At 47.2% G+C, this 21,235-nt stretch overlaps 1 protein-coding gene across 2 annotated transcripts in view; it reads right to left on the bottom strand.

Moving 5' to 3' along the window:
- The window catches only part of OTOF (otoferlin), a 91,797-nt gene extending 70,705 nt beyond the window's left edge, over positions 1 to 21,092 (bottom strand). For both annotated transcript variants that reach the window (XM_060309200.1, XM_030858191.2), the window contains exons 1-2: positions 20,883 to 21,092; positions 4,649 to 4,707 (exon numbers count right to left, since the gene is read on the bottom strand). In XM_060309200.1, the coding sequence (XP_060165183.1) occupies positions 4,649 to 4,707; positions 20,883 to 20,961 (138 nt within the window). In that variant the 5' untranslated portion in view covers positions 20,962 to 21,092. The remainder of the gene's footprint in view (positions 1 to 4,648; positions 4,708 to 20,882) is intronic.
- Positions 21,093 to 21,235: the final 143 nt, after the last annotated feature.

Raw genomic sequence — 21,235 nt, 5'->3', positions numbered from 1 at the left:
CACGTTAGGAGAAATTATAATTATTTATTTGAGCTCTCAACAGGAGAACATAAACATAAGTATGGAAGGCTGACTACCTACCTTGAAAACAAAAACAGAATACATAGCTTTTCAACTAACAAAAGAAACTCAATCTATCCAACTGAAAGCTGGAAAATAGGAAAAAAAGAAAAAAGAAGCAGAAAGTACAGTAAATGGAAAATATAAAATAAGATGGTGGTAGAAATAAGCCTTATAATAATAGCAATTACAGTAGAGGTAAATGGGTAAAACTAATCAATGAAAACAGAGAGACTCTCACATTGGGTAAGAAAACAAGACCTAATAATCCATGCCCTAAGAAGACACACTTGATTTTAAAAACGGAATTACTGAAGATAAGAACACGAAAAAAGATATACCAAGAAATTAAAAAGATCGAAACAGATACACCAGGCAAACGAACCAAAATTGGCTGAGATAGCAATCTTAATATCTGACAAAATGGAAATTGATGCAAAAAACAACATAAGAGACAAAGAAGGATATCAAGTGCCGGTTGAGGGGAAAATAAGCAAAATGATATAGCCATAATGAATATAAAGGCAACTAGTAACAGTTTCAAAACACATCAAGCAACAACTGACAGAACTGCAGGGAGAAATATATAGATCAACAATTGTAGCAGTAGATTTTATTGCAGTCATTATTGAAACTGATAGATCAAGCAGAGAAAAATAAACAGAACATTTGAAGAATTAAATAATATAAATAATAAGCTTGAGCTTATATAATATCAAGCTTATATAGAGCTACAGATAGAACCCCACACTAAACAAATTCCTTTTAAGCAGAGGGAGCATTTATGACCATGAATTATGTCATAAGAGAAGTCTCAGTAAATTCCAAAGGATCAATACCATACAGACTCTGTTCTTCGATCATAATGCAATAAAACTAGAAGTGAATAAAATAAGGAGCTATAATTTCATACATGTATTTATTTGGAAACTAAATAACGTTATTGTATAACTCTTGGGTTTAAAAGAAAATCATAAAGGAATGTAAGAAAAGTTTAAACCTGAATAATAGTGAAAACATTATATATAAATATTTATAGGATACAGTTAAAACTGCATATAGAGCAAAATTTACAGCTTCAAATACATTTATTAAGAAACAAGAAAAGTTAAAAATAATAGGCTTACGCAGAGCGGCTGGGCCCGTGAGCCATGGCCGCTGAGCCTGCGCGTCCAGAGCCTGTGCTCCGCAATGGGAGAGGCCACAACAGTGAGAGGCCCGTGTACAGCAAAAATAATAATAATAATAATAATAGGCTTAGCACTCAAGAAGTTAGGAAAAGAACCATAGAGTAGAATAAAATAAACAGACAGAATGGAAATAATTAAGAAAAGGGCAGAAATCAATGAAATGGAGAGCCACAACAGGGGAGAGTAATGAAGCCAAAAGCTGGTTCTTTACAAAGACTAATAAGATAAACAAATCTTTAACAAGACTGACCAAGAAAAACAGAGAGAAGATACAAATAAATGAAATATGGAATAAAAAGGGGGAAATAACTTTAGGCACAGAAAAGATTTCAAAACAATCTTAAAACAGTATGATCAAATGTGCACTAATAAATTTGAAAACCCAGATGAAATGTAAAAATGGCTAGAAAAATGTAAAAATCCAAAATTGGTTCAAGAAGACAAACAGAAAGTGAAAAGGAAGTCAAAGAACTCCCCTCCCCAAACTGTCCAGACTTACATGTTTTTACATTTGATTCTTCCAAAATGTCAAGGTAAATTTCTATCTTATGCGTATAGTTCCAGAAAATTTTATGTATTATTGAATTATGAAAATTTTATGAACATAGCGGCAAAAATCTTAAATAAAATTATTTGCCAATTGAATCTGTGTATTAAAAATAATACGCTATGAAATATACTAAAGGAATATGTTATAGTTGTCTCAATTGGTGCAGAAAAAGTTTTTGATAAAGTTCAACAACCTTTTATAATAAAAACACTTAGTAAACTAGTAAACAAAGTTACATAGTAAAATCCTATTCCAGCAATTATTTTTGATGACAAAACTTTAGATGCATTTATTCTCTTTAATATGGAGAAGGCAGAAAGGACACCCACCAAAACCATTGCTGTTTAACATAGAACTAGAGATCACAGCCAATACCCTATGGAAAGATAATGAAGTAAGGAAATAGGATTGGAAAGGAAGAGATAAAACATTTCTTTTTGTAGATAATATTATCACATACATAAAAACATAGAATCAATAGATAAACTATTAAAATGAATAAGAGGATCAATATCAAGTTCAGCAAGTTTGCCAGATAAAAGAGGGACTTAAAAAGGAAAGGAAAGCATTTCTCTATGCCAGCAATAATCAACTAAAAAATGTAATAAGATACCATTCATGATAGTAACAAAACCATAAAGCATCTAGGAAATATCAAGAATACATAAGACTTCTATGTAGAAAACTTTAAAATCCTAGTAAAGGATGGAATAGATGATTTCATATTATGAAGAAAATGATATCTTCCTAAGTTAATTTTTTTTTTTTTTTTTTTTGCAGTACGCGGGCCTCTCACTGTTGTGGCCTCTCCCATTGTGGAGCACAGGCTCCGGAAGCACAGGCTCAGTGGCCATGGCTCATGGGCCCAGCCACTCCGCGGCATGTGGGATCTTCCTGGACCGGGGCACAAACCCGTGTCCGCTGCAACGGCAGGCGGACGCTCAACCACTGCGCCACCAGGGAAGCCCCTAAGTTAATTTTTAAATTCAATCAAAATTTATTTGGTTTTTGGAAGGACTTAATAAACTTACTTTAAAATTTATCTGGGAGAAGAAAGATCCACAAATAGGCCAACTTCAAAAAAAAAAGAGTAAAGAACTTGCCTCATCAGATATTAAGACATTTTTAAAAAGCCATATTAATTAACACAGTGTGGTAAAGTTCAAGAACAGACAGATAGACTAAAGGAATAGAATAGAAGACTCACATAGACTTTAACATACAATAAATGGAAGAGATGATTGCTTGCTTTGCAAGCTGATGTTAGGAAAAATGGTTCCCTTTATAGAGAAAAATAAAACTGGACCCCTATCAAAAAGCACATACAAGATAAAAGATACAACTATAAAATCAGAAAATGTAGGAAAATATATTTGTAACCAAGAAGAGTATATAGACTTCTTCAACAAAACTTGGAAACACGCCAGGATTAAGAATTTCTAGTCAATGAGGGGCACCAGGGACAAAGTTAATAGATAGATGGTAGACTGGGAGAGGATATTTCAATATCTTAAACCAACAAGGAGTGGGTATCTAGAACATACAAAGAGCTCTTGCAAATCAATAAGAAAAGACAGCTATAACAATAGGAAAAAAGGGCCAAGAATATGGACAGGCAATTTAAAGAAGAGGAACCTTTAAATGTATCTTTAAAACAACAATGAGGTATCATTGTTAGCCTGATGAGAATCAGAGAGCTGTATAACACCAGGTGTACATGAGGATGTGGAAAACAGGCACTGCTAGTGTCAACCATGACAGTCCTGGGTCAAATTAAGTGTATGCATAGCCTATGAGCTAGCAATTCCTGGCCCTGGCGTATATCCCAGAGAAATACTTACACAAGCCCAAGGGGCATATGCATAAGAATATCCATAGCATCTCTGGGGGTGGGGAGTTGGAGGCAAGCTAGGAGTTCCTCATGGGGGGTGGATGCACAGGCGAGATGAGTAGGGTGATTAACTCACCCTGGGTTGACCATGACTTTTCTGCTTTTAGCCCTGAAAATCTGTGTCCCAGGAACCCCCTAAATCTCAGGCAAGTCCCAGGATGGCTGGTCAACCTAATGTGTGTTGGATGTGTCCCATGGAGTACTGTAGAAACAGCAGATTAGCATAGCAATGGACGGAATTTAAAAATGGGCTCACTGAAACAAAAGGAAATATTTCACATGACACCATGCAGGTAAACATAAATTATACGCTTATGAGATAACAATACCAATTTTGTAAGAACACACGGGAAATCAAAAGATACACACGTTAAACACATTAGAATGGTTGTATATGGAGGGAAAGAATATGGAGATAAAAGAGAATGCGTGCATCCGTCCATCCCTACCTACACACTGAAAAACGAGAGGGGACCTTGTAGGGACCAATGAGACAACGTGCCATGAACGGAGGCAAATGATTTTCTCAACCCTCTGAGCCTGAGGTTCGAAAGAACAGAAAAGCTTCCTGCGGAGCCACAGTGGAAGAGGTAGCCCACTAGCTCTTGGAGAGGAAGGGGTGAGGTCCGTGTGTGACTGTATTTGTTGGAAGGTGGGTTAGCCTGGCCCTCCATGTGCCCAGGGAACAGGGAAGCCCCTCCAGGCCTGTTGGATGGGCCCAGCTGGCCCTTCTCTGTGCCAGACGCTCTGCACGGGGCTCTCCTCTACAGAGGTCCCTGAGAGGGGTCCTGGGTGGAGGGGACAGGAAGCCTCCTCCCCAGCTCCCACCACTGCCTCCTCCCAGGAAGCAAGGAGCTCTGGGCAGGCTTCCCCCCAGGGTGTGGGAGCAGCACACCCCCAGCAGGCGGGGAGTTGCTGGTTCCCCTCTGGGCTTGTGCTGCCCCAAGGGCATCCTACCTCTGAGAAGTCAGCCACATCCTCACAGTTCTCCAGGACCCGGGAGTAGAAGGATTGCCCTGGTGGGGAAAAGAGGAAATTATAGTCAGAACTCCCTGGACAGTAAGCTGTTCATTTCATAGCTCCCAATTCAATTCTTTTATATATGAATGGACAAAGGTCTCAAACCATTTAGAAGAGTGGTTATCAGTGGACAGGGCGAGTGAGAAGATACTGAAAGCAGCATGCTTTGTTTTCTTATTGTATACACTTGAGTTCGACATTTTTCATTTTCACTTTTGTAATTGAAAAAAGAATGCTTTTAAAAATCCCCACCAGCCTAAACCAATGGACCATTCACTGAAGGGCTACCTCCAGGTTGAACCCAGTCTCATTCTGAGGGTTAGTTTGGGTTGTCACCGGAGGGCAGGCTGGGGACCCAGGAGAGGGGTGGGGGAGTACGATGTGCTCTTCTCCCCCTGGAAACACCGGGAGATCTGTCAGGACCAGCGCCTGGCCAGGGAGACATTGGAGTGAGTCCCCTCTGATGCTCCTTGGTGATGGGGCTCCATCCCCCTGGGAACCACTTCTCTCCTCTGGCCTTGGTGGCCTCACCTGTATAATAAGAGGGTTGGTGCAGGGATATCCAGGGCTTGTCTGGGTTTTAGAATTTAGAAGCAAGTCCTAGTTCAGTATGAAGCTGACAAGGAGGTGGCCAGGGGTTTGATGCCAGAGTCAGGTGGATGGTCTGAGGAAGGGTGTGTGTGTGTGTGTGTGTGAGAGAGAGAGAGAGAGAGAGTGTGTGTGTGTGTGTGTGTGTGTGTGTATTTGGAGGATGGGGGCACATGGGGAGGGGTTGCAACCAAGATAATGAGGAAGAAGCTATAAAGCGAAAGCTAGAGACACAGAAAACAGATGTGGAGTAGACAGATGGGAAAGAAAGATTCTTTAGCACTAGCCAGGGACAAAACAAAACAAAACAAAAAACTAAAAAGAAAAATCTCAACGACAAATCCGAGGCAGCCAGGGGAGGAGAGGAAAGCATGAGGGATGGTGCCTGAGCCTCTTCTAATTTTCCCCACAGGCAACATGCAATACAAATTGAGAATCAGGTGAGCATATCTGTGCACTGAGGCTTCCCCAAGGAAAGCCTGAATAATCAAAGGCCCTTTCATCCTGGAAAACGGTAATGAGCCTGGATATGGCTGTGTTCAAGCGTTTCCCGGAGTGAAACTGAGCAACCCAGCCGGAGGGGAGGGAGGGAGGGACAGTCCAAGATGGTATTACAGGGTTCAAATATGCATGAAGCCACTGGAGCTCAAACCTTCCCCTGCTTGTGTATTTCCTATAGCCTTGTTGGAAAAGATGTAAAATACTGTGAAATCAGCCACTGCAAAATTTATACATCAGGGCTCTGTTCTGGAAAGCAGTAAAACCTAATTGCCTCAGGCCCCGGGGATTTAAATGTGGTGAATATTGTCAGACAGGATGACCTAATTTTGCCTCTAGATATTAAAAAAAAAAAGTTTGCTGAAAAAAAAAATCAAATCAATGGCACAGAACGGTGGAAAGGACAACTTATTAAGAAAACAGAATGTCCTTAAGCATTTTTGGACAGCCACTTTTTAGGAGGATTTGTACAAACAGTGACAGGGATAATTCCAGTGGTCCTTTTCTGTTCATTAGGGCAGAGCCAGGGGACCTCTGTCACCCCTTCCAAGTTATCAGTGGGGATTACTCACCCCATCTCTCGTTTCAAGTTCGTTTCCACTTAACATCTACTCTACTCAATACCAGTCTTGTTGACATTTCAGTTCCATATTAAATGACTTTCAGACAAAACCGTTTAAAATCCCAATATCCAATCACCTTTGTTGCCACTGAGATTGAGAATAAGTCTTGAGAGAAAGGAAATAGCCTGTTCCCTGCTGTGGAGAGGCTTTTGTGGATAGACTGAGCAGGAGATTAAGTGGGGAAAATTGAACAGCATCCTTCGTTCCTTCAGAGGCTCATGGGATAGCTGAGCTCTCTGGTCTGAAATAAAGTCCTCCTTGAGTCGATAAATGGAGTTTGAATAGCAGACTCTGTGATCATGCTGTAATAAGTGCCATGACATCAGATATACCCAAATGGAGGGGTCCACAAGTCCAAAGCTTAATCGAAGTCAGTTGTATGTTGTTTGCCATTTTACAGTATCCATACGGCTACTACTCCCCTAAACGATGTTCTCGTCTCATAAGGCAGGATGGAGTGCTAGCTTTCATGTGATGTGACTTAAGGGTACAAAACGTCCCCATCTGCACCAAACAGCTCTCTCTTCCAGACGGTTTACCTTGCTAGAGCCAGACCTTGAGAACTGGCAGGTGTATAGGGACTGGGCTGTGAGCCGGTGTGCATTCGTTCATTCCCACACACGAGAGTCTTCTATTCCTGCTGGGTCAGCACAGCCATTTGGCCGTGGAGGATGGTGGGCCAGCCGTTGTACAAAGATAATTAGAATTGGGACGCTGCCTGAAGAATCTTATTATGATCCAGAAGGGGGACAGGTCAGGCATGTAAAAGGCTAGTACATAAGGCAAAATTTGGTCTTTGGCATGCAGAACAAGTATAAATAAATTGAGAACACAGGAAAAAGAGAAGTGACCTCAACTTAGCAGATCAAAGAAGGTGTTATAGAGCCATGGGCATTTACACTGGCAGTTCGGATGGAATCTAGAAATGCAGAGACACTGGCGGGGAAGAGAGAGAGATGACGGGACATCAGGCAGCGAAAGGTGTGAGCAAAGGTTTGAAAGGATGAAGCAGAGAATGGAGCCCGGAAGGAGTGGGACACAGGACAAGTGTGTTCTGATGGTGAAGGGAAGAATGAAAAGTGCCTCCCCTCGGGGAGCAGCCCCCCGAAGGAAGACCTGGACTGGGGGGTCCTAAGAGGGCACAGGGTGGGGGGAGTGGACCATTACGGGGAAAGACAGTGTCCTGAGGACAAGCTTCAGGGACATGATGGCTTTGCCCAGGACCTAGCCCTCTGGGCTGTATCAGTACCTGACATTACTCTTTTCCTAGTGTGAGCTGAGAAATGGCGCAGAGCACCCTGCTTGTGACTCAGACCCGTCACTATTATTTCTTTGCGTTATTTACCATTAGCCAGACGTCACTGTCTGCAGTGCTGGGGGTGGCCTGTATGGAGGGTGGCCCGGTAATCACCCGTTCCCTGCTGCAGTGCTGTGACGTCCCCAGCATCTGCTCTCCCCCTGTTCCTCCACAGCACCTCAAGAGGGTGGCCCTGCAGTTTTCATTCCCCCCCAGTTCCAAACAGCCTGTTCCTTTTCGAAGGCCAGTTACCCCCACAAGTGTGGGGAAGCAGGGCCCCGGCATCCCTGTGTGCAGAAAAAAAGCCTGGCTCACTCAGGTTTGGGGCCTGATGCTGCGGCTGAGGCCGGGAGGCCTGGAGACGGCTCTTCAGTCCCTGGGGTCTCAGAGTCATCATCTCTAAACTGGCGGCAATTATCCTGGATGGGCCTACATCCTGGAACCACTGTGAGGGTCAGCAAGAGACTGTTTCTGTGAAAGTCTGAGTAAAGCAGCAAGCCCCTTACAAGCACGAGGGGCCACGGGACAGTGGTTAAGCCTTGTGGGCCCGGCTGCCTGAGTTCAAAGCCCAGCTCTATCACCTGCTGGCCTTGTGCTCTTGAAGAAGTTAACTGGTCTCTGTGTTAGTTTCCTCATCCATAAAATGGAGAATATGATAGTGCTTATACACCTGGTACATAGCTCATTACCCAACTGAAAGATGCCTGTTATTCTACTAAAGAGTCCTGTCTTTTCTTTTGACATTTAAGTTGTGTCTTAAATATAAAAATGGTTTCCTCTATTATGGATCACATTTTGTAGCTTAGTTTTAGTAGCATATAATCAGGAACAATTTTCTCCCTCATCTTGTATAATATTTTTCAAAGTTTAGTTATTTTACGTATGATTAGCTCTTCTTTTAACCAGGTAAAATTTACATTCACAGATCTTAAGTGCACAACTCAGTGAGTTTTGATAACTGCATATACTGTACTTGTGTAATCACCATACTATCAAGACACGTCAATCAAGAACATTCCTGGGCTTCCCTGGTGGTGCAGTGGTTAAGAATCCACCTGCCAATGCAAGGGACATGGGTTCAAGCCCTGGTCGGGGAAGATCCCACATGCCACGGAGCAACTAAGCCCGTGCACCACAACTACTGAGCCTGCGCTCTAGAGCCTGTGAGCCACAACTACTGAGCCCATGTGTCACAACTACTGAAGCCCCCGCACCTAGAGCCTGTGCTCTGTGGCAAGAGAAGCCACTGCAATGAGAAGTTCGTGCACCACAACGAAGAGTAGCCCCTTGCTCGCCGCAACTAGAGAAACCCCGCACAGCAAAGAAGACGCAACGCAGCCAAAAATAAATAAATAAATAAAACTTTAAAAAAAGAACATTCCTATTCCTCAAGATGTTCCCTCATCCCCCACTTTCCATAAGTCTCTACCCCTCATAGGTAAACCACTGCTCTGATTTCTAACTCTTTTTTTTTTTTTTTTTGCGGTACACGGGCCTCTCACTGTTGTGGCCTCTCCCGTTGCGGGATGCACAGGCTCAGCGGCCATGGCTCACGGGCCTAGTCGCTCCACAGCATGTGGGATCTTCCCGGACCGGGGCACGAACCCATGTCCCCTGCATCGGCAGGCGGACTCTCAACCACTGCGCCACCAGGGAAGCCCTGATTTCTAACTCTCGATTTTAAACTTTGTGTAAATGGTGGTATCATACAGAATGTACTTTTGTGTATCTGGCTTCTTGAAGTCAATGTAATGCTTTTGTGTTTCATCTACATGGTTGTATATATCAGTAATTCATTTAATTGCATTGTTGAGCAATTTCTGTTGTATGAATACGCTGCAACTTGTTGATCCATTTTCTTGTTCATACTTTTGGGATTGCTTTCATTGTCAGGCTGTTGCGAGTAAAGATGCTGTGAACATTCTTGCCAAAGTTTTTTTGTCGACCTATCATTTCATTTCTTTTGGAGAAATACCTAAAAGCAGAATCACTGGCTCATAGCATAGGTGTATGTTTAACTTTAGAAGAAACTGTCAAACACTTTTCCAAAGTGATTATACTATTTTACAATCCCATCCACAATGTAAAAGAAATGTTCTGTATCCTCACCAACATTTGGTTATTGTCAGACTTTTACATTTCAGTGCATGTGATGTATTTCATTTTGGTTTTTGAGTTTCATTTCTCTGATGACTAATGATGTTGGTCACATTTTCACGTGTTTATTGGACATTTATATATCTATATCATGAGCAAGGCAAGGTTGTCCACTCCCACCTCATGTTTTTATGGGTTTTTTTGGTTTGTTTTTGCGGTACGGGGGCCTCTCACTGTTGTGGCCTCTCCCGTTGCGGAGCAACAGGCTCCGGACGCGCAGGCTCAGCAGCCATGGCTCACGGGCGCAGTCGCTCCGCGGCATGTGGGATCTTCCCGGACCGGGGCACAAACCCGTGTCCCCTGCATTGGCAGGCGGACTCTCAACCACTGTGCCACCAGTGAAGCCCCCACCTCATGTTTTATACAACATTGCACTGGAGTTCTAGCCAGTCAGTACTTTTCCAATTTTAAACTAACCTTGCATTCCTGGGATAAAACTCACTTGTCATGATGTGTTACCCCTTTCATATATTGCTACTCAACTGACTAATATTTTGGTAAGGATTTTTTACATCTTTGTTCATGAGGGATATTGGGCTCTAATTTTCTTTTTGTATAAGGTCTTTATCAGATTATGGTATCATAAAATGAATTATGAAGTATTCTTCCTTCTCCATTTTCTGAGAGTTTGTGTAAGATAGCATTATCTCTCCCTTAAATATTTTCTAGAATTTACCAGTGAAGCTGTCTAGACCTGAAGTTTTCTTTACGGAAAAGCAGTTTATCACCACCACCACTGCCATCATCATCATCATTATCATTGTTATTACAGACTTGATTTCTTTAATAGATACTGGGTTCTTTAGGTTTTCCATTTCTTTTTGTGTCAGTTTTGGTCAGTTGTTTTTCAAGGGATTCGTTCCTTTCACCTGTGCTGTAGAAATATAAAATTATTCATAATATTCCCTCAGTTTCCTTTTAGTGTAACGATATCCCCTCTTTCAGTCCTGGTATTGGTAATTTGTGTTTTCTTGTTTTTTCTTGTTCAGTCTTGCTACACTTTACCTATTTCATTATTTTTTTTTAAAGAAAAAACTTCTGGCTTTGTTAGTTTTCTCTGTTGTTTGTTTTCTATTTCTTTCCTTTTATTATCCTTGGATTTAATATTTTAGATTGTATTTATTTTTATTTATTGAAACATAATTCACAAACCATAAAGTTCACCCACTTAAAGTGTATGATTCAGTGAGTTTTAGTATATTCACAAGGTTGTGCAACCATCATCACTAATTCCAGAATATTTTCATCACCTCAAATGAAACCCCATACTCATTAGCAGTCACTCCCTATTCTCTCCTTCCAGCCCCTGGCAACAACTAATCCATTTTCTGTCTCTATCGATTTTTCTACTCTGGCCTTTTCATACAAATGGAATCATATGATATGTGGTTTTTGTGCCTGGCTTATTACACTTAGCATAATGTTTTTAGGATTTGGGTTTAATTTTCTTTTCTTTTTTTTTTTTTCTTTGGCTGCGTTGGGTCTTCGTTGCTGTGCACGGGCTTTCTCTAGTTGCGGTGAGCAAGTGCTACTTCTTTGTTGCAGTGCGCAGGCTTTTCATCGCGGTGGCTTCTCTCATTGCAAAGCACGGACTCTAGACGTGCGGGCTTCAGTAGCCGTGGCACGCAGGATTAGTAGTTGTGGCTCGTGGGCTCAGTAGTTGTGGCTCGTGGGCTCTAGAGCGCAGCCTCAGTAGTTGTGGCGCACAGGCTTAGTTGCTCCGTGGCATGTGGGATCTTCCTGGACCAGGGCTTGAACCTGTGTCCCCTGCATGGCAGGTGGATTCTTAACCACTGCACCACCAGGGAAGTCCCTACTTTGCTTTTCTTTTAGCAGCTTCTTAAGGCAGAAACCTAGATCATTGATTGTAGGCATTTTTCTTTTCTGCTATAAGTATTTAAAACTAAATGTTGATATGTAGTATTTTCATTAACATCCAGTTAGACATGTTTTATAATTTTGCTTTTGTTTTCTCTTTGACCTTAGGTTATTTAGAAGAGTATTGTTTAATTTCCAAATATTTGGAGCTTTTAAAGATCTCTTATTGTTATTCATTTCTAATTGAATTCCAGTGGGGTCAGAGAATATACTCTGTAAGATGTCAGTCTTTTGAAATGTATTGACACTTGTTTAATTACCCAGCATATGGTCTGTCTTGATAAGTGTTCCATGTGCATATGAGAAGAATGTGTATTTTTCAGTTTGGGGGTGAAATGTTCTAGAAATGCCAATTAGGACAATGTGGTTGATGATGTTGTCAAATCTTCTATGTCCCTAATGATTTTATTGTTTAGTTGTTTGTGATTCTCTCTTGTAATAACACTTTTTCCCCCTGTCAGGAACACATACTCTTCAATTTTATAATGACAGTTGATGGGACAGTAGAACGAAGAAATTCAATTAAAAGAGTTGTCCAGGAAAACAGCTATTCCTTAAGTTCCTTAAACAGTGTGCTCTCCAAAGATCACCAGCAACTCAGATCCAGATTTGGGTTCTGCAGAGTCACTGGGCATCCCACAGGGGAGGCTATCCCTTCCTTTTCCCCACTTCTCAGCTAGACGGAGGCCCCATCTATCTCTCATCTGTTGTTTTCCACAAATCTTATTCAAATATCATTTCTTACCTCCACTCACTCGTTTCCCCTTCCCTCACCCTGTTAACACCCAGGGACACAGCAGAAACTCAGGCTTAGGTGAGGGATTCATCTGAGAGGCAGGGACAGGGCAGGGATTATGAACTCCATCTCTCTGGCTGAGCTCAAACCTGTACTTCCTTCCAGGTGCTGCCTCAAAATGATTTTGCCATGTAACTAACTGATGACTCTGTTTCTCGTCTTTCAGACCCAGGCACTGAGGCAGAGAGAGAGTGTGATGTTTCCCCTCGAGCCTAGGACAGCACGAGCCACACTCTCAGCAGCTGTTGCATCTTAGGTTCTCCCCGTCTGTGACGGATGGAGGAGCTTGTGGTCTCAGTGATCCATGAGCTGTGCAGAGTACCTCCTCCATGTCAGGCACCGGGAATATAATGAAGCGTGATGGGAGTGTGACTCTTTTTACATCCTTAAATGGGGTAAACAAATATTGTTAAAACTGCGGTCCTGACTTTATCTTAAACCTTGGCTTTTCAGAAAAATCCAGCGAGTGAAAACTGACTTGCAGCTAAGTTGATGAGCCCTGCTGTTTTGAAAAATAAAACAGAAGCAAAGACTGTTGAGCCAGCCTCCCAGGGGTGGATGAGTCCAGGTAGGAAGCAGACAAGAGGCCAAAGGTAAAAATGATCATGGGATATTCTCTGTCTCAGGAGACCTTTCTGGAGCCGTCAGTGGAAGAAACAGATCACTGCCGGGTGCTGCCGGGCTCAGGGGCTGCAGGGTCCCCCGCTGCTAACTGCTTGGCTGTAACTGCCACACCCGCAGGCCGCGCTGCTTCCTGCTGCTTCTGTTTCAGATTTGTTCTGTGCCAGGCACTGTGCTGGTCCCAGGGAACCTGGTGAGGTGCCTGCCCTGGAGGTGACGGCTCCAGGAGATTTTCACCCTATCATCTCCACGTCTGGCAGAATGTGGGGAGAACTCCTGCCCCCCACCAGATCCCTGGGTCCATGGGATCCCCAGGGTCACAATCTACTCTCTTTCTGTCTTTCTAGAAGGCTGCAGCATGAGGGGCCCTCATTAGGATAATCCTTACATTTTACAGGACTTTACAGTTTGTTGAGCCTTTCATGTAGATCAACTTTTTCATTTGATCCCAGAGCAGCCCCGTAAGAACCAGGCATACCTCGCCTTCTCCTAGGTCTTCACTTGCCACCCGGACTCCCAAACCACTGGATTCCAACCACTTTCCTGGGTACTCGGGGTACCGAGGCAAATTTCGGGCTTCCTGAGGGACACTCTCACTAGAATGAGCTGCAGGCAGGCCCATCCTCTTTGCGCCCCCCCAAACCCGCTCTTCCTTGTACGCTCCCCGGCCTCACTGGTGGTCTCACTGTCCACCCAGGTACTCAAGTAGGAAATCCAGCGGCACCCTCGTCCTGCCTTCTTGCTGACTCCCAATCCCAGGGCTGCCTCCTCCTCTGAACGGATGTCACCCCTTCTCTTCAAACCCACAGCCCCCTTTTTGAGGCACAACCCTCTGCCTGTGCCACTGCCCCTCCCTGGGCTCCTGGCCTCAGGTCCTGACCTCTACATCCCCAGATCGGATCTTCCCACCCCATCCTCTTGCCAAGAGCTTTGGTGACTCCCACTCAATTACAAGGCAAAGTTCAAACTCCAGAGTGTGACACTGAAGACCCTCTGTGTTTGAGCCCAGCCTCCCCTCCACCCCATTCCTACCCCAGGCCCTGCCAGCGCTCCCTGTTCCCCAAGCCCTTGACACGGCTCCACACCATCACATCTGTACTGATAGTAGCCCCTCTGCCTGGAACGGGGCCTTTCATGAGTTTTGTCTCTGCCAAAATGCTATCCTCTCTCAAGGGTGTTTAAATATCAGCCCATCCCCTGCTCAGTAAGATCTCCTCTCTGGGCCTGCGCACTTTTCCAACTTCATCTCGTTGACTCACCCGCTCAGGGCAGCTCCTGGAGCTCCTGGTCTGAGTGGGCTTCTCTTGCCTCAGGCTGCCTTGCACCTGTACCTCTCTTTCCAGAACACTCATCCCACTCACAGTGACTTGTGCAATGACTGTCTTCCCCTTGAGGGCAGGGACCTTGTCTGTCTCATTGACTGCTGTCACCCCATTGCCTGGAATAGCACTTAGCTCATAACTGGTCCTTGATGCATATTATTACCTGGATGAATGAAGGAGTGAATGAATGATTAAATACTTGACTTACAAAACACATTAAAATATAGCTTTCAATGAATTGGGAAAGAGTTCATGACATTAATGAGTTAATCAGAAACTTGATCACTGAATACTTGATAGTATTAAGGATTTATTTCTTTTTTAGGAGGGATATAATATGTGGGGTTTTCTGTTTTTTGAGTCCTTGATTTTTACAGCTATATACTAAATATTTACAGAGGAAATGGTGTGGTGTTTGGGATTTACTTCCAAATTATTTGGGGGGTGGGAGTAGGAAGGGGTACAAATGAAACAAGATTGGCCATGAGTTGATAGCTGTTAAGACTGCATGGGGAGAACTTGGGGGCGTTTATACTAGTCTCCCTACTGGAGTATATATTTTAGATTTTCCATTCTAAAAAATTAGTAATAAAAAAAAAAGATCAAACCCAGGGATGGGAGTAGGTGGAAGGGATATAGCTTTTATGTTATCAGTAAAGGTGGGTAAGATAACCAAGACTTTGCAATTCAGGAAAATTATTTGCAGGTCTGTTCTTGAGCACACTGCCTTCCAGCAGCATTTTTGCTGAGGGCCGTTTGTAGCAGAAGACAGTTACATGGTCATTTCCATATCATGAAAACACATCTGTCTCATCAAAGCAGGAGAAGCTTAGGGAACATTCAGCACACTCTGCTGCTCTCCGAGGTCTGCAGCCGCTTGCTCTGGCCCCGGGGGAAGAGGATATTTACCTCCTAGGGCTTTAGGCACAGAAGATCCACTCCCCCTGTGATGAGGGGCCAGGGGGTGCTTGGAAGAGTGGAGGATGTGGCGTAAATCCCTCGGGCCCCTCAAAAGCGCAGAGCTGTGTCCACAGCCAGCTGTTCACTGCAGAAACTGTCCTAAGGGTTCCCTCTATCTGCCACCTTCACTGGGGCAACACCCGCCCCACATCCTCCCAGAGAGGAGGTGCTGGGCGGGGCTGGAGTGCACAGGCAGGTCCAGGCGTCCCAGGAGCATCTCAGGGCTGGGACACAGGGGGTACTCTGCCTCCTTCACCAGGGGTGGTAGAGAAGTCTCCGGATAGAAATCCTATTTCTCACCAAGGCGGAGAGTTCCCCCATTTTAATGGGAAAATAAATCTAATTTGGAGGCTGAGGTGGTCCCTGCAGCAGCCAGGAGTAGGGGAATCTTGTCCTCAGTGCCCAGGCGGGGGCCCCAACCCCTTCCCAGCACACAGTCACCCACCTGGCCGTGCGCTCCTTTCCAGGCTCTCTAACCTCCATCTACTACCTGCAGCCTCTGCTGTAACCAAACCTAGTGGCTTCCTGGCCATCGTATTTAAGTGGCATTCCCCTCCTCTGGCCTCTGGTCCCGTCAGTCCCTCACCCAGAATGGCCTTGCCTCCACCAGCAACCCTTCCTCGCCCCTCCTTCTGCATCTCCACGTGTGCGAGCAGCTATTCAAGACCCAGCTTAAGGGCTTCCTCCCCGTCTCCTCTGCCCCCTCCTCTGCCTTCTCACGAAGCCTTCCCTGATCTCCGCAGCTGGGAGCAAGCCGCCATCCTCCGAACGTGTTGCAGTTTCCGCCCCGCCCCCAAGTGCGCCTTGGCCCTCTGTCTGGCAGTGTCTCTCCACGAGGTCTGCGTACATTTCCTCTGCCCTGTCAGACTGTGAGAGCCCGGTTCCTTTAAGCCCCACCCTGTACCTTGTGCTCTAGGCAGCAACGCTCAGGAAGAGCCTGTGCCGTGAAGCGGGAGGGGCGGGGGAGCTGTGTAGCCTTTCTTGCTTCCGACCTGAGGACCACAGCTGGACTCCCCAACATTTGCTAGAAGGTGAAGTCAGCCTCCCTCTGGGGCCCTGGAAGATCCCCCGGGTTGGGAGGTCAATGGAGGGAGTCGGGGCCAGGATGCTTGATGCCTCCACTTCCTGATCCCCTTTGGATAGAGAGCTGGGGGTGGGGACATTCACAGTTGGGAACACTGAGCCGAAGAGTGACTGTCACAGAGGAAGAAGGATTTAAACCCACTAACGAGTGAGTACCTCAAAGACGTGCCGTTTCGTGTTCATTTGGATGACTTGGCCCGGGGCTCAGCACAGGGCTCAATTAGGAGAGCTAAGATCAGATGCCTGTCTTGAAGGTGCTTGGAGGTTAGTACAGCATACAAACCGGGGCAGTTTCTGAACTACAAAGTGCCCTAGCTGAGGGGTGGAAGGAGCGTGTACACAGTACTGCAAGAGAGGCCGAGGGCTCCACAGAGGAGGTGACGGCTGCGCTGGGCCTTGAAGGGTGCACAGAATTAACGGGAGTTCTCAAGGTGGAGACGGCAGAAGAAATATGACAGCTCGAGGCTTGGAGGTATAGAAGACTTGGCATCTTTGGGGGAATGGCAGGAAGTTCAGTGTAGTGGGAACCCAGTGGGTGGTGTGGGGAGGGAACAAAGAGGAAAAGTCAGCTGGGCCAAGGGGGAGCCTTCATAAAGCAAACCTCTTTGCCAATTACCAGGTCAGGCGAATTATGTGGAGATCAGAGCCAGCCTCCAGAGATCACCCATCTTATCCATCGAGTCCCCAAAGTTGGTATCTTGGCAAGAAAACTCAGGGATGGAGAGTAAAGGAAGATTAGCAGGCTGGCCCCAGACAGTCTGTCACTTGGTTCCCTGACAGCCCAGGAACCCATGCCTGGGGGCTTGGTTGGGGCTGAGACCTGGGCAGAAGGTTGGACTAGAAGATCTTAGAGGCCCTTCCCACTCTGCCTTCCGTGGCTCTATGATGCATGCTGGGAATTATTTCAGGAGTTGAAAAAGGACAGCTTAAGCTAACACTTCCTCCCTCTGAGTGGTGACCTGCAGGCAAGATGGCCCCTTCCCAGACAGCCCACTCCTGATTCTGGCTGCGGCCCTCTGCGTTAAATGAGGACTTGCTTACGGTCTCCATCTTGCTTATGGGAAGCGGAGGCCCCGAGGCCCTGTGGTCCGCTTGCATGACGGGGCCTGGGGTCCAGGACTTCTGGTGTCTCCTGTCTGACTCAATGGACTGTGACTCCTGCAGGTTAGGGGCTGTGTCTTCTTCCCCCTGAGGGTTCCAGGCCTGTCCACAGATATCAGCACATTTCAGTGAACAAACGAATGAGGGCAGGACCAGGTTAAGAGGGGCTGCTGGCACAGTAAGACCTAAGAGCTACAGATGGAGCTGGCTGGTGTGTGCTGAGCCGAAGGGCAGGTGGCCGGCTGACCTGGGATGGCAGGGAAAAGAGGGGTGGCCGGGGACAAAGCTGGAGCATGCCCAGCCCACATGGGAACAGGGGCCTCAGGGGTGGTCTGCCCCAGGCCTGGGTTCCTGTGGAACATCTTAGCAGGGGGTCCCTACAGAGCAGAGGCCAGGCCAATTTGCCTCCTCCTGGCACAGGTCGGGAACCCCTCAGGCGTGCCCTCCTCCCCGCTTTATATCTCGCACGCTGCCCTCTCCCCTCACTCCTGGCTGACAGAAGGAAGCTGGGCTGGAGAGATGATGACTCAGAAGCCAGCAGCTGCCCCAAGTAGAAGTGAAACCGTTGTCTCACAAACACATCGGTCATTTAAATGCTCTTTCCTTAAAACTCTTTCATACCTATTTTTTTCACTGAAGCAACCTGATGAAGTGAATGTTATCATTGTACCCATTTTACTGGTGAGTAAACTGAGGGTCAGAGAGGTGAAGTAAGTGGAAGAACCCAGGTAGGACCCAGGGCTTTTGACCCCATATCTACAGATTTCTCTACCACAACCCCATAGGGCTCTTTCCTAAGTGTCCTGTGTCGTGCAGCACAGAAAGTCAAGCTTTATTTCAACCAGTTGATCTGGTCTACCTGGGCCACGAGTAACTCACCTGGTGCTCCCTCACCCCACCTGGCATTGAGCTTCACTCAAGGGATCTGGGGAGCTCAGGGCCAGCATCTCCCTCTGACCGTCCACTGGCTTCTCGTTTCTCCCTGCAGGGTACTTGCTTGGACACCAGTGGTTGTGTGTGCAGGAGACACTGTGGAACATTCTAGGGTGAGTCCGTTCCCTCTGAATTGTAGTTAGTGTTGGTCTTTTGGGGCATCTATAGTTGTCAACTGCTGGCAGCAGCAGGTGAATGGCTGGGGCATCTCTGGTTCTTGCAAAGGACTCTTTCTGGAAACCTGCTTGCCATCTGCCTGTTCCTGCTGTCCAACCCCCTCCCCAGGGGCTCTGCCTACAGTCACGTGCTGCAGATGCAGAGCCTGGAAGTGGATTTCTCCACTCAGTCCAGAGGGCATGAGTTGCAAATAGGCTAATTCCTGTGTGGTCCACTGAGGCTAGAGGACTAGCCCCACTGCCCAAGGAAAAAGGTGGGCATCCGATAGACAAGGTGCTTAACCCCAGTTCACCAGGAGGGGATAAAGAGGCTTTCAGGGTGGAGCAGCCAGGGCTGGGATGAGGTTTTGTGAACTGGGGCCACTGTGCTTCGGTCCCTCCACTAAGGCCATACAGATCTCTTTACACCTTGGTTTTTCTGCCTGCAAAGGGACTGGTTTGTGCAGCCTGGGACTGTTCTGTCATGGCAGCAACAACACGGCGACCTGTAGCTAAAGACCCAGATACCGTGCTATCTTCCCACCACGGGGACACGCGTCACAGATGGAAGGACACACTTGCTTTTTCTAAGGCAGCACGAGCTGGCAGGTGGCACGCGGAGAGCCAGGGTGCTGCAGAGAAAGCAGTCTGGGCGGGTGTGGGAAGCAACAGGAAGCCGAGCCCCCATTCCTCTCCCTCCTGCTTGCACGCACACTGCGATCCCCTCCACCTCTGCCTGTCCCTACGCACAACAGGCCACAGTGTGGATAACCCAGGGCCTCGTGCCCAGAGCTGGCCTGACGGTAGCTGCTGGAGAGGTCCTGAGAGGGCTGCCCCATGGTCTCACCTCTCCCTCCTGACGCAGGTGCAGATGTGTGTCCAGCCTGGGCCCTGATGCTCACTTTGCTCTTTAATCTGGTGGGTTCTCTCAGCTCCTCCCCTACTCTCCCACCCCGCCCCCCCCCGCCACCCTCAGACACTTCTGTGGGGAGAAAGGGCCATGTCTAGTGAGGAGCACCCTGGCCTTTGGTCAAAGGCTGCCAGACATGCCCCTGGCCCAGGGGGCTAGGCTGTGGCCAGGCAGAGGCAGAGGCAGAGGTGCGTGGGTAAAAAGCAGAGGGAAGCCTGGCCTTGTCTTTCCCTGCTGAAAACCTTCAGGGGCTGCCCACCTTCCCCAGGGTGAAGGCAGTCTTACCTCCTCGGCGCTACCTGTCTCTCCTGCCTCAGCTCGCACCTGCCCTGGGATCCAGGCTTATGTTCCCGTGTCCCAGCTCCTCTCCTGTTCTTGGGCATCCTGTCCCCTCTGTCTGCTCTGTTCTTACCTCTTCACCTTGCTCCTTTCTGCTGTTCCCTTGGGTTTCAGCTGAGGTGTCACCTCCTCCTGGAAGCCTTCCCTGACCACCCTGCCTCCAGCCTGGGTCAGGGTGCTGCTTCTGTAGCTTGCACCCTACACTCATCCCCATCGTCATCGTATCACACACTTGTCCCTATTGTCTGCCCGCTGGTCCTCCTGTCCCAGTGGATGTGGGCTTATTGAGGTCAGGGTCTGGGTCATGCCCAGCCCCTGGCCTTGGCACAGAGATCATAGTAAATGGTCACTGGATGTGTGAGAGGGAAGGAGGCTAGGAAGAGAACCGACAGAGAGGGAGGCTGGTGGGGCTCATAGGATCCCTGACCACAGACAGACCTGCGAGAAGCCAACAGTATCCCCATCATGTTGGTTCCTAGGAGCCCCCCGGGTCTTCCAGGCTGTACACCACACCCCGACTCTGTGCCCAAGGAAATCAACCTGCAGGAGGGAGAGGGAGAGGAGGAGGGGGCCCAGGGAGATTCCGCAGCGCTGGGTCCCTCAGCCCTGGGTTCTCCTGAGCCCTGGGGTAGGGTCCTCACTTTTGCCTCCCCAGGACCTCCTGCAGGCAGAGGACAACCCTCTGGTTGGCACATTGGCGAGTGCAGGGAGAGACACACATGCAGACATGGAAACGTGGGGGACCCTGATTTTCAAGAAATCACAATGGTTAGTCAGGCCAGGGGCAGATGGCTGCCTGTGAGAAGCCTCATCGCACCAACCTTCTAGAACTTTTCCAATCCATCCTCCCCTCCCTGCCCTATCCCGTCAGCCCGGAGCTGGGGTCCCCATAAGACTGGAGAGTCCCTACCTCGGAAAGTCACTTTGGCGATCCGGTCGCCCCTGCCCCGCAGCTCGGAGACCGTCTTGAGGTGGACGAACAGAGCCATGCTGGTGCGGGAGCCTGGGTACCGCCAGGCGGGAGCAGCTGGGGAAGGAGTGAGCTCTGTGGATGGAAGGCACTCGGCACACGTGCCTCCCTCCTCTCCTACACCGCCTCCTCTCCCCTCCGATGCTGCCCACAGAGATTAAGGCAACCAAGCCCAGCCGCTCCTTCCAGAGACTCACAGCCCGGCCAACCTCCACCCCTCCAAGTTGTCAGCCCAGCGTGTGTGCATCTGTGCGTGTGTGTGTGTGGTGCGCCCGTGCGCAGCCTAGCAGCGC

This window comes from Globicephala melas, chromosome 12 (genome assembly GCF_963455315.2).
Source record: "Globicephala melas chromosome 12, mGloMel1.2, whole genome shotgun sequence".
NCBI lineage: Eukaryota > Metazoa > Chordata > Mammalia > Artiodactyla > Delphinidae > Globicephala > Globicephala melas.
Note: the sequence above shows the minus strand (reverse complement) of the source record. Positions and strands in the feature narration are given on the sequence as shown.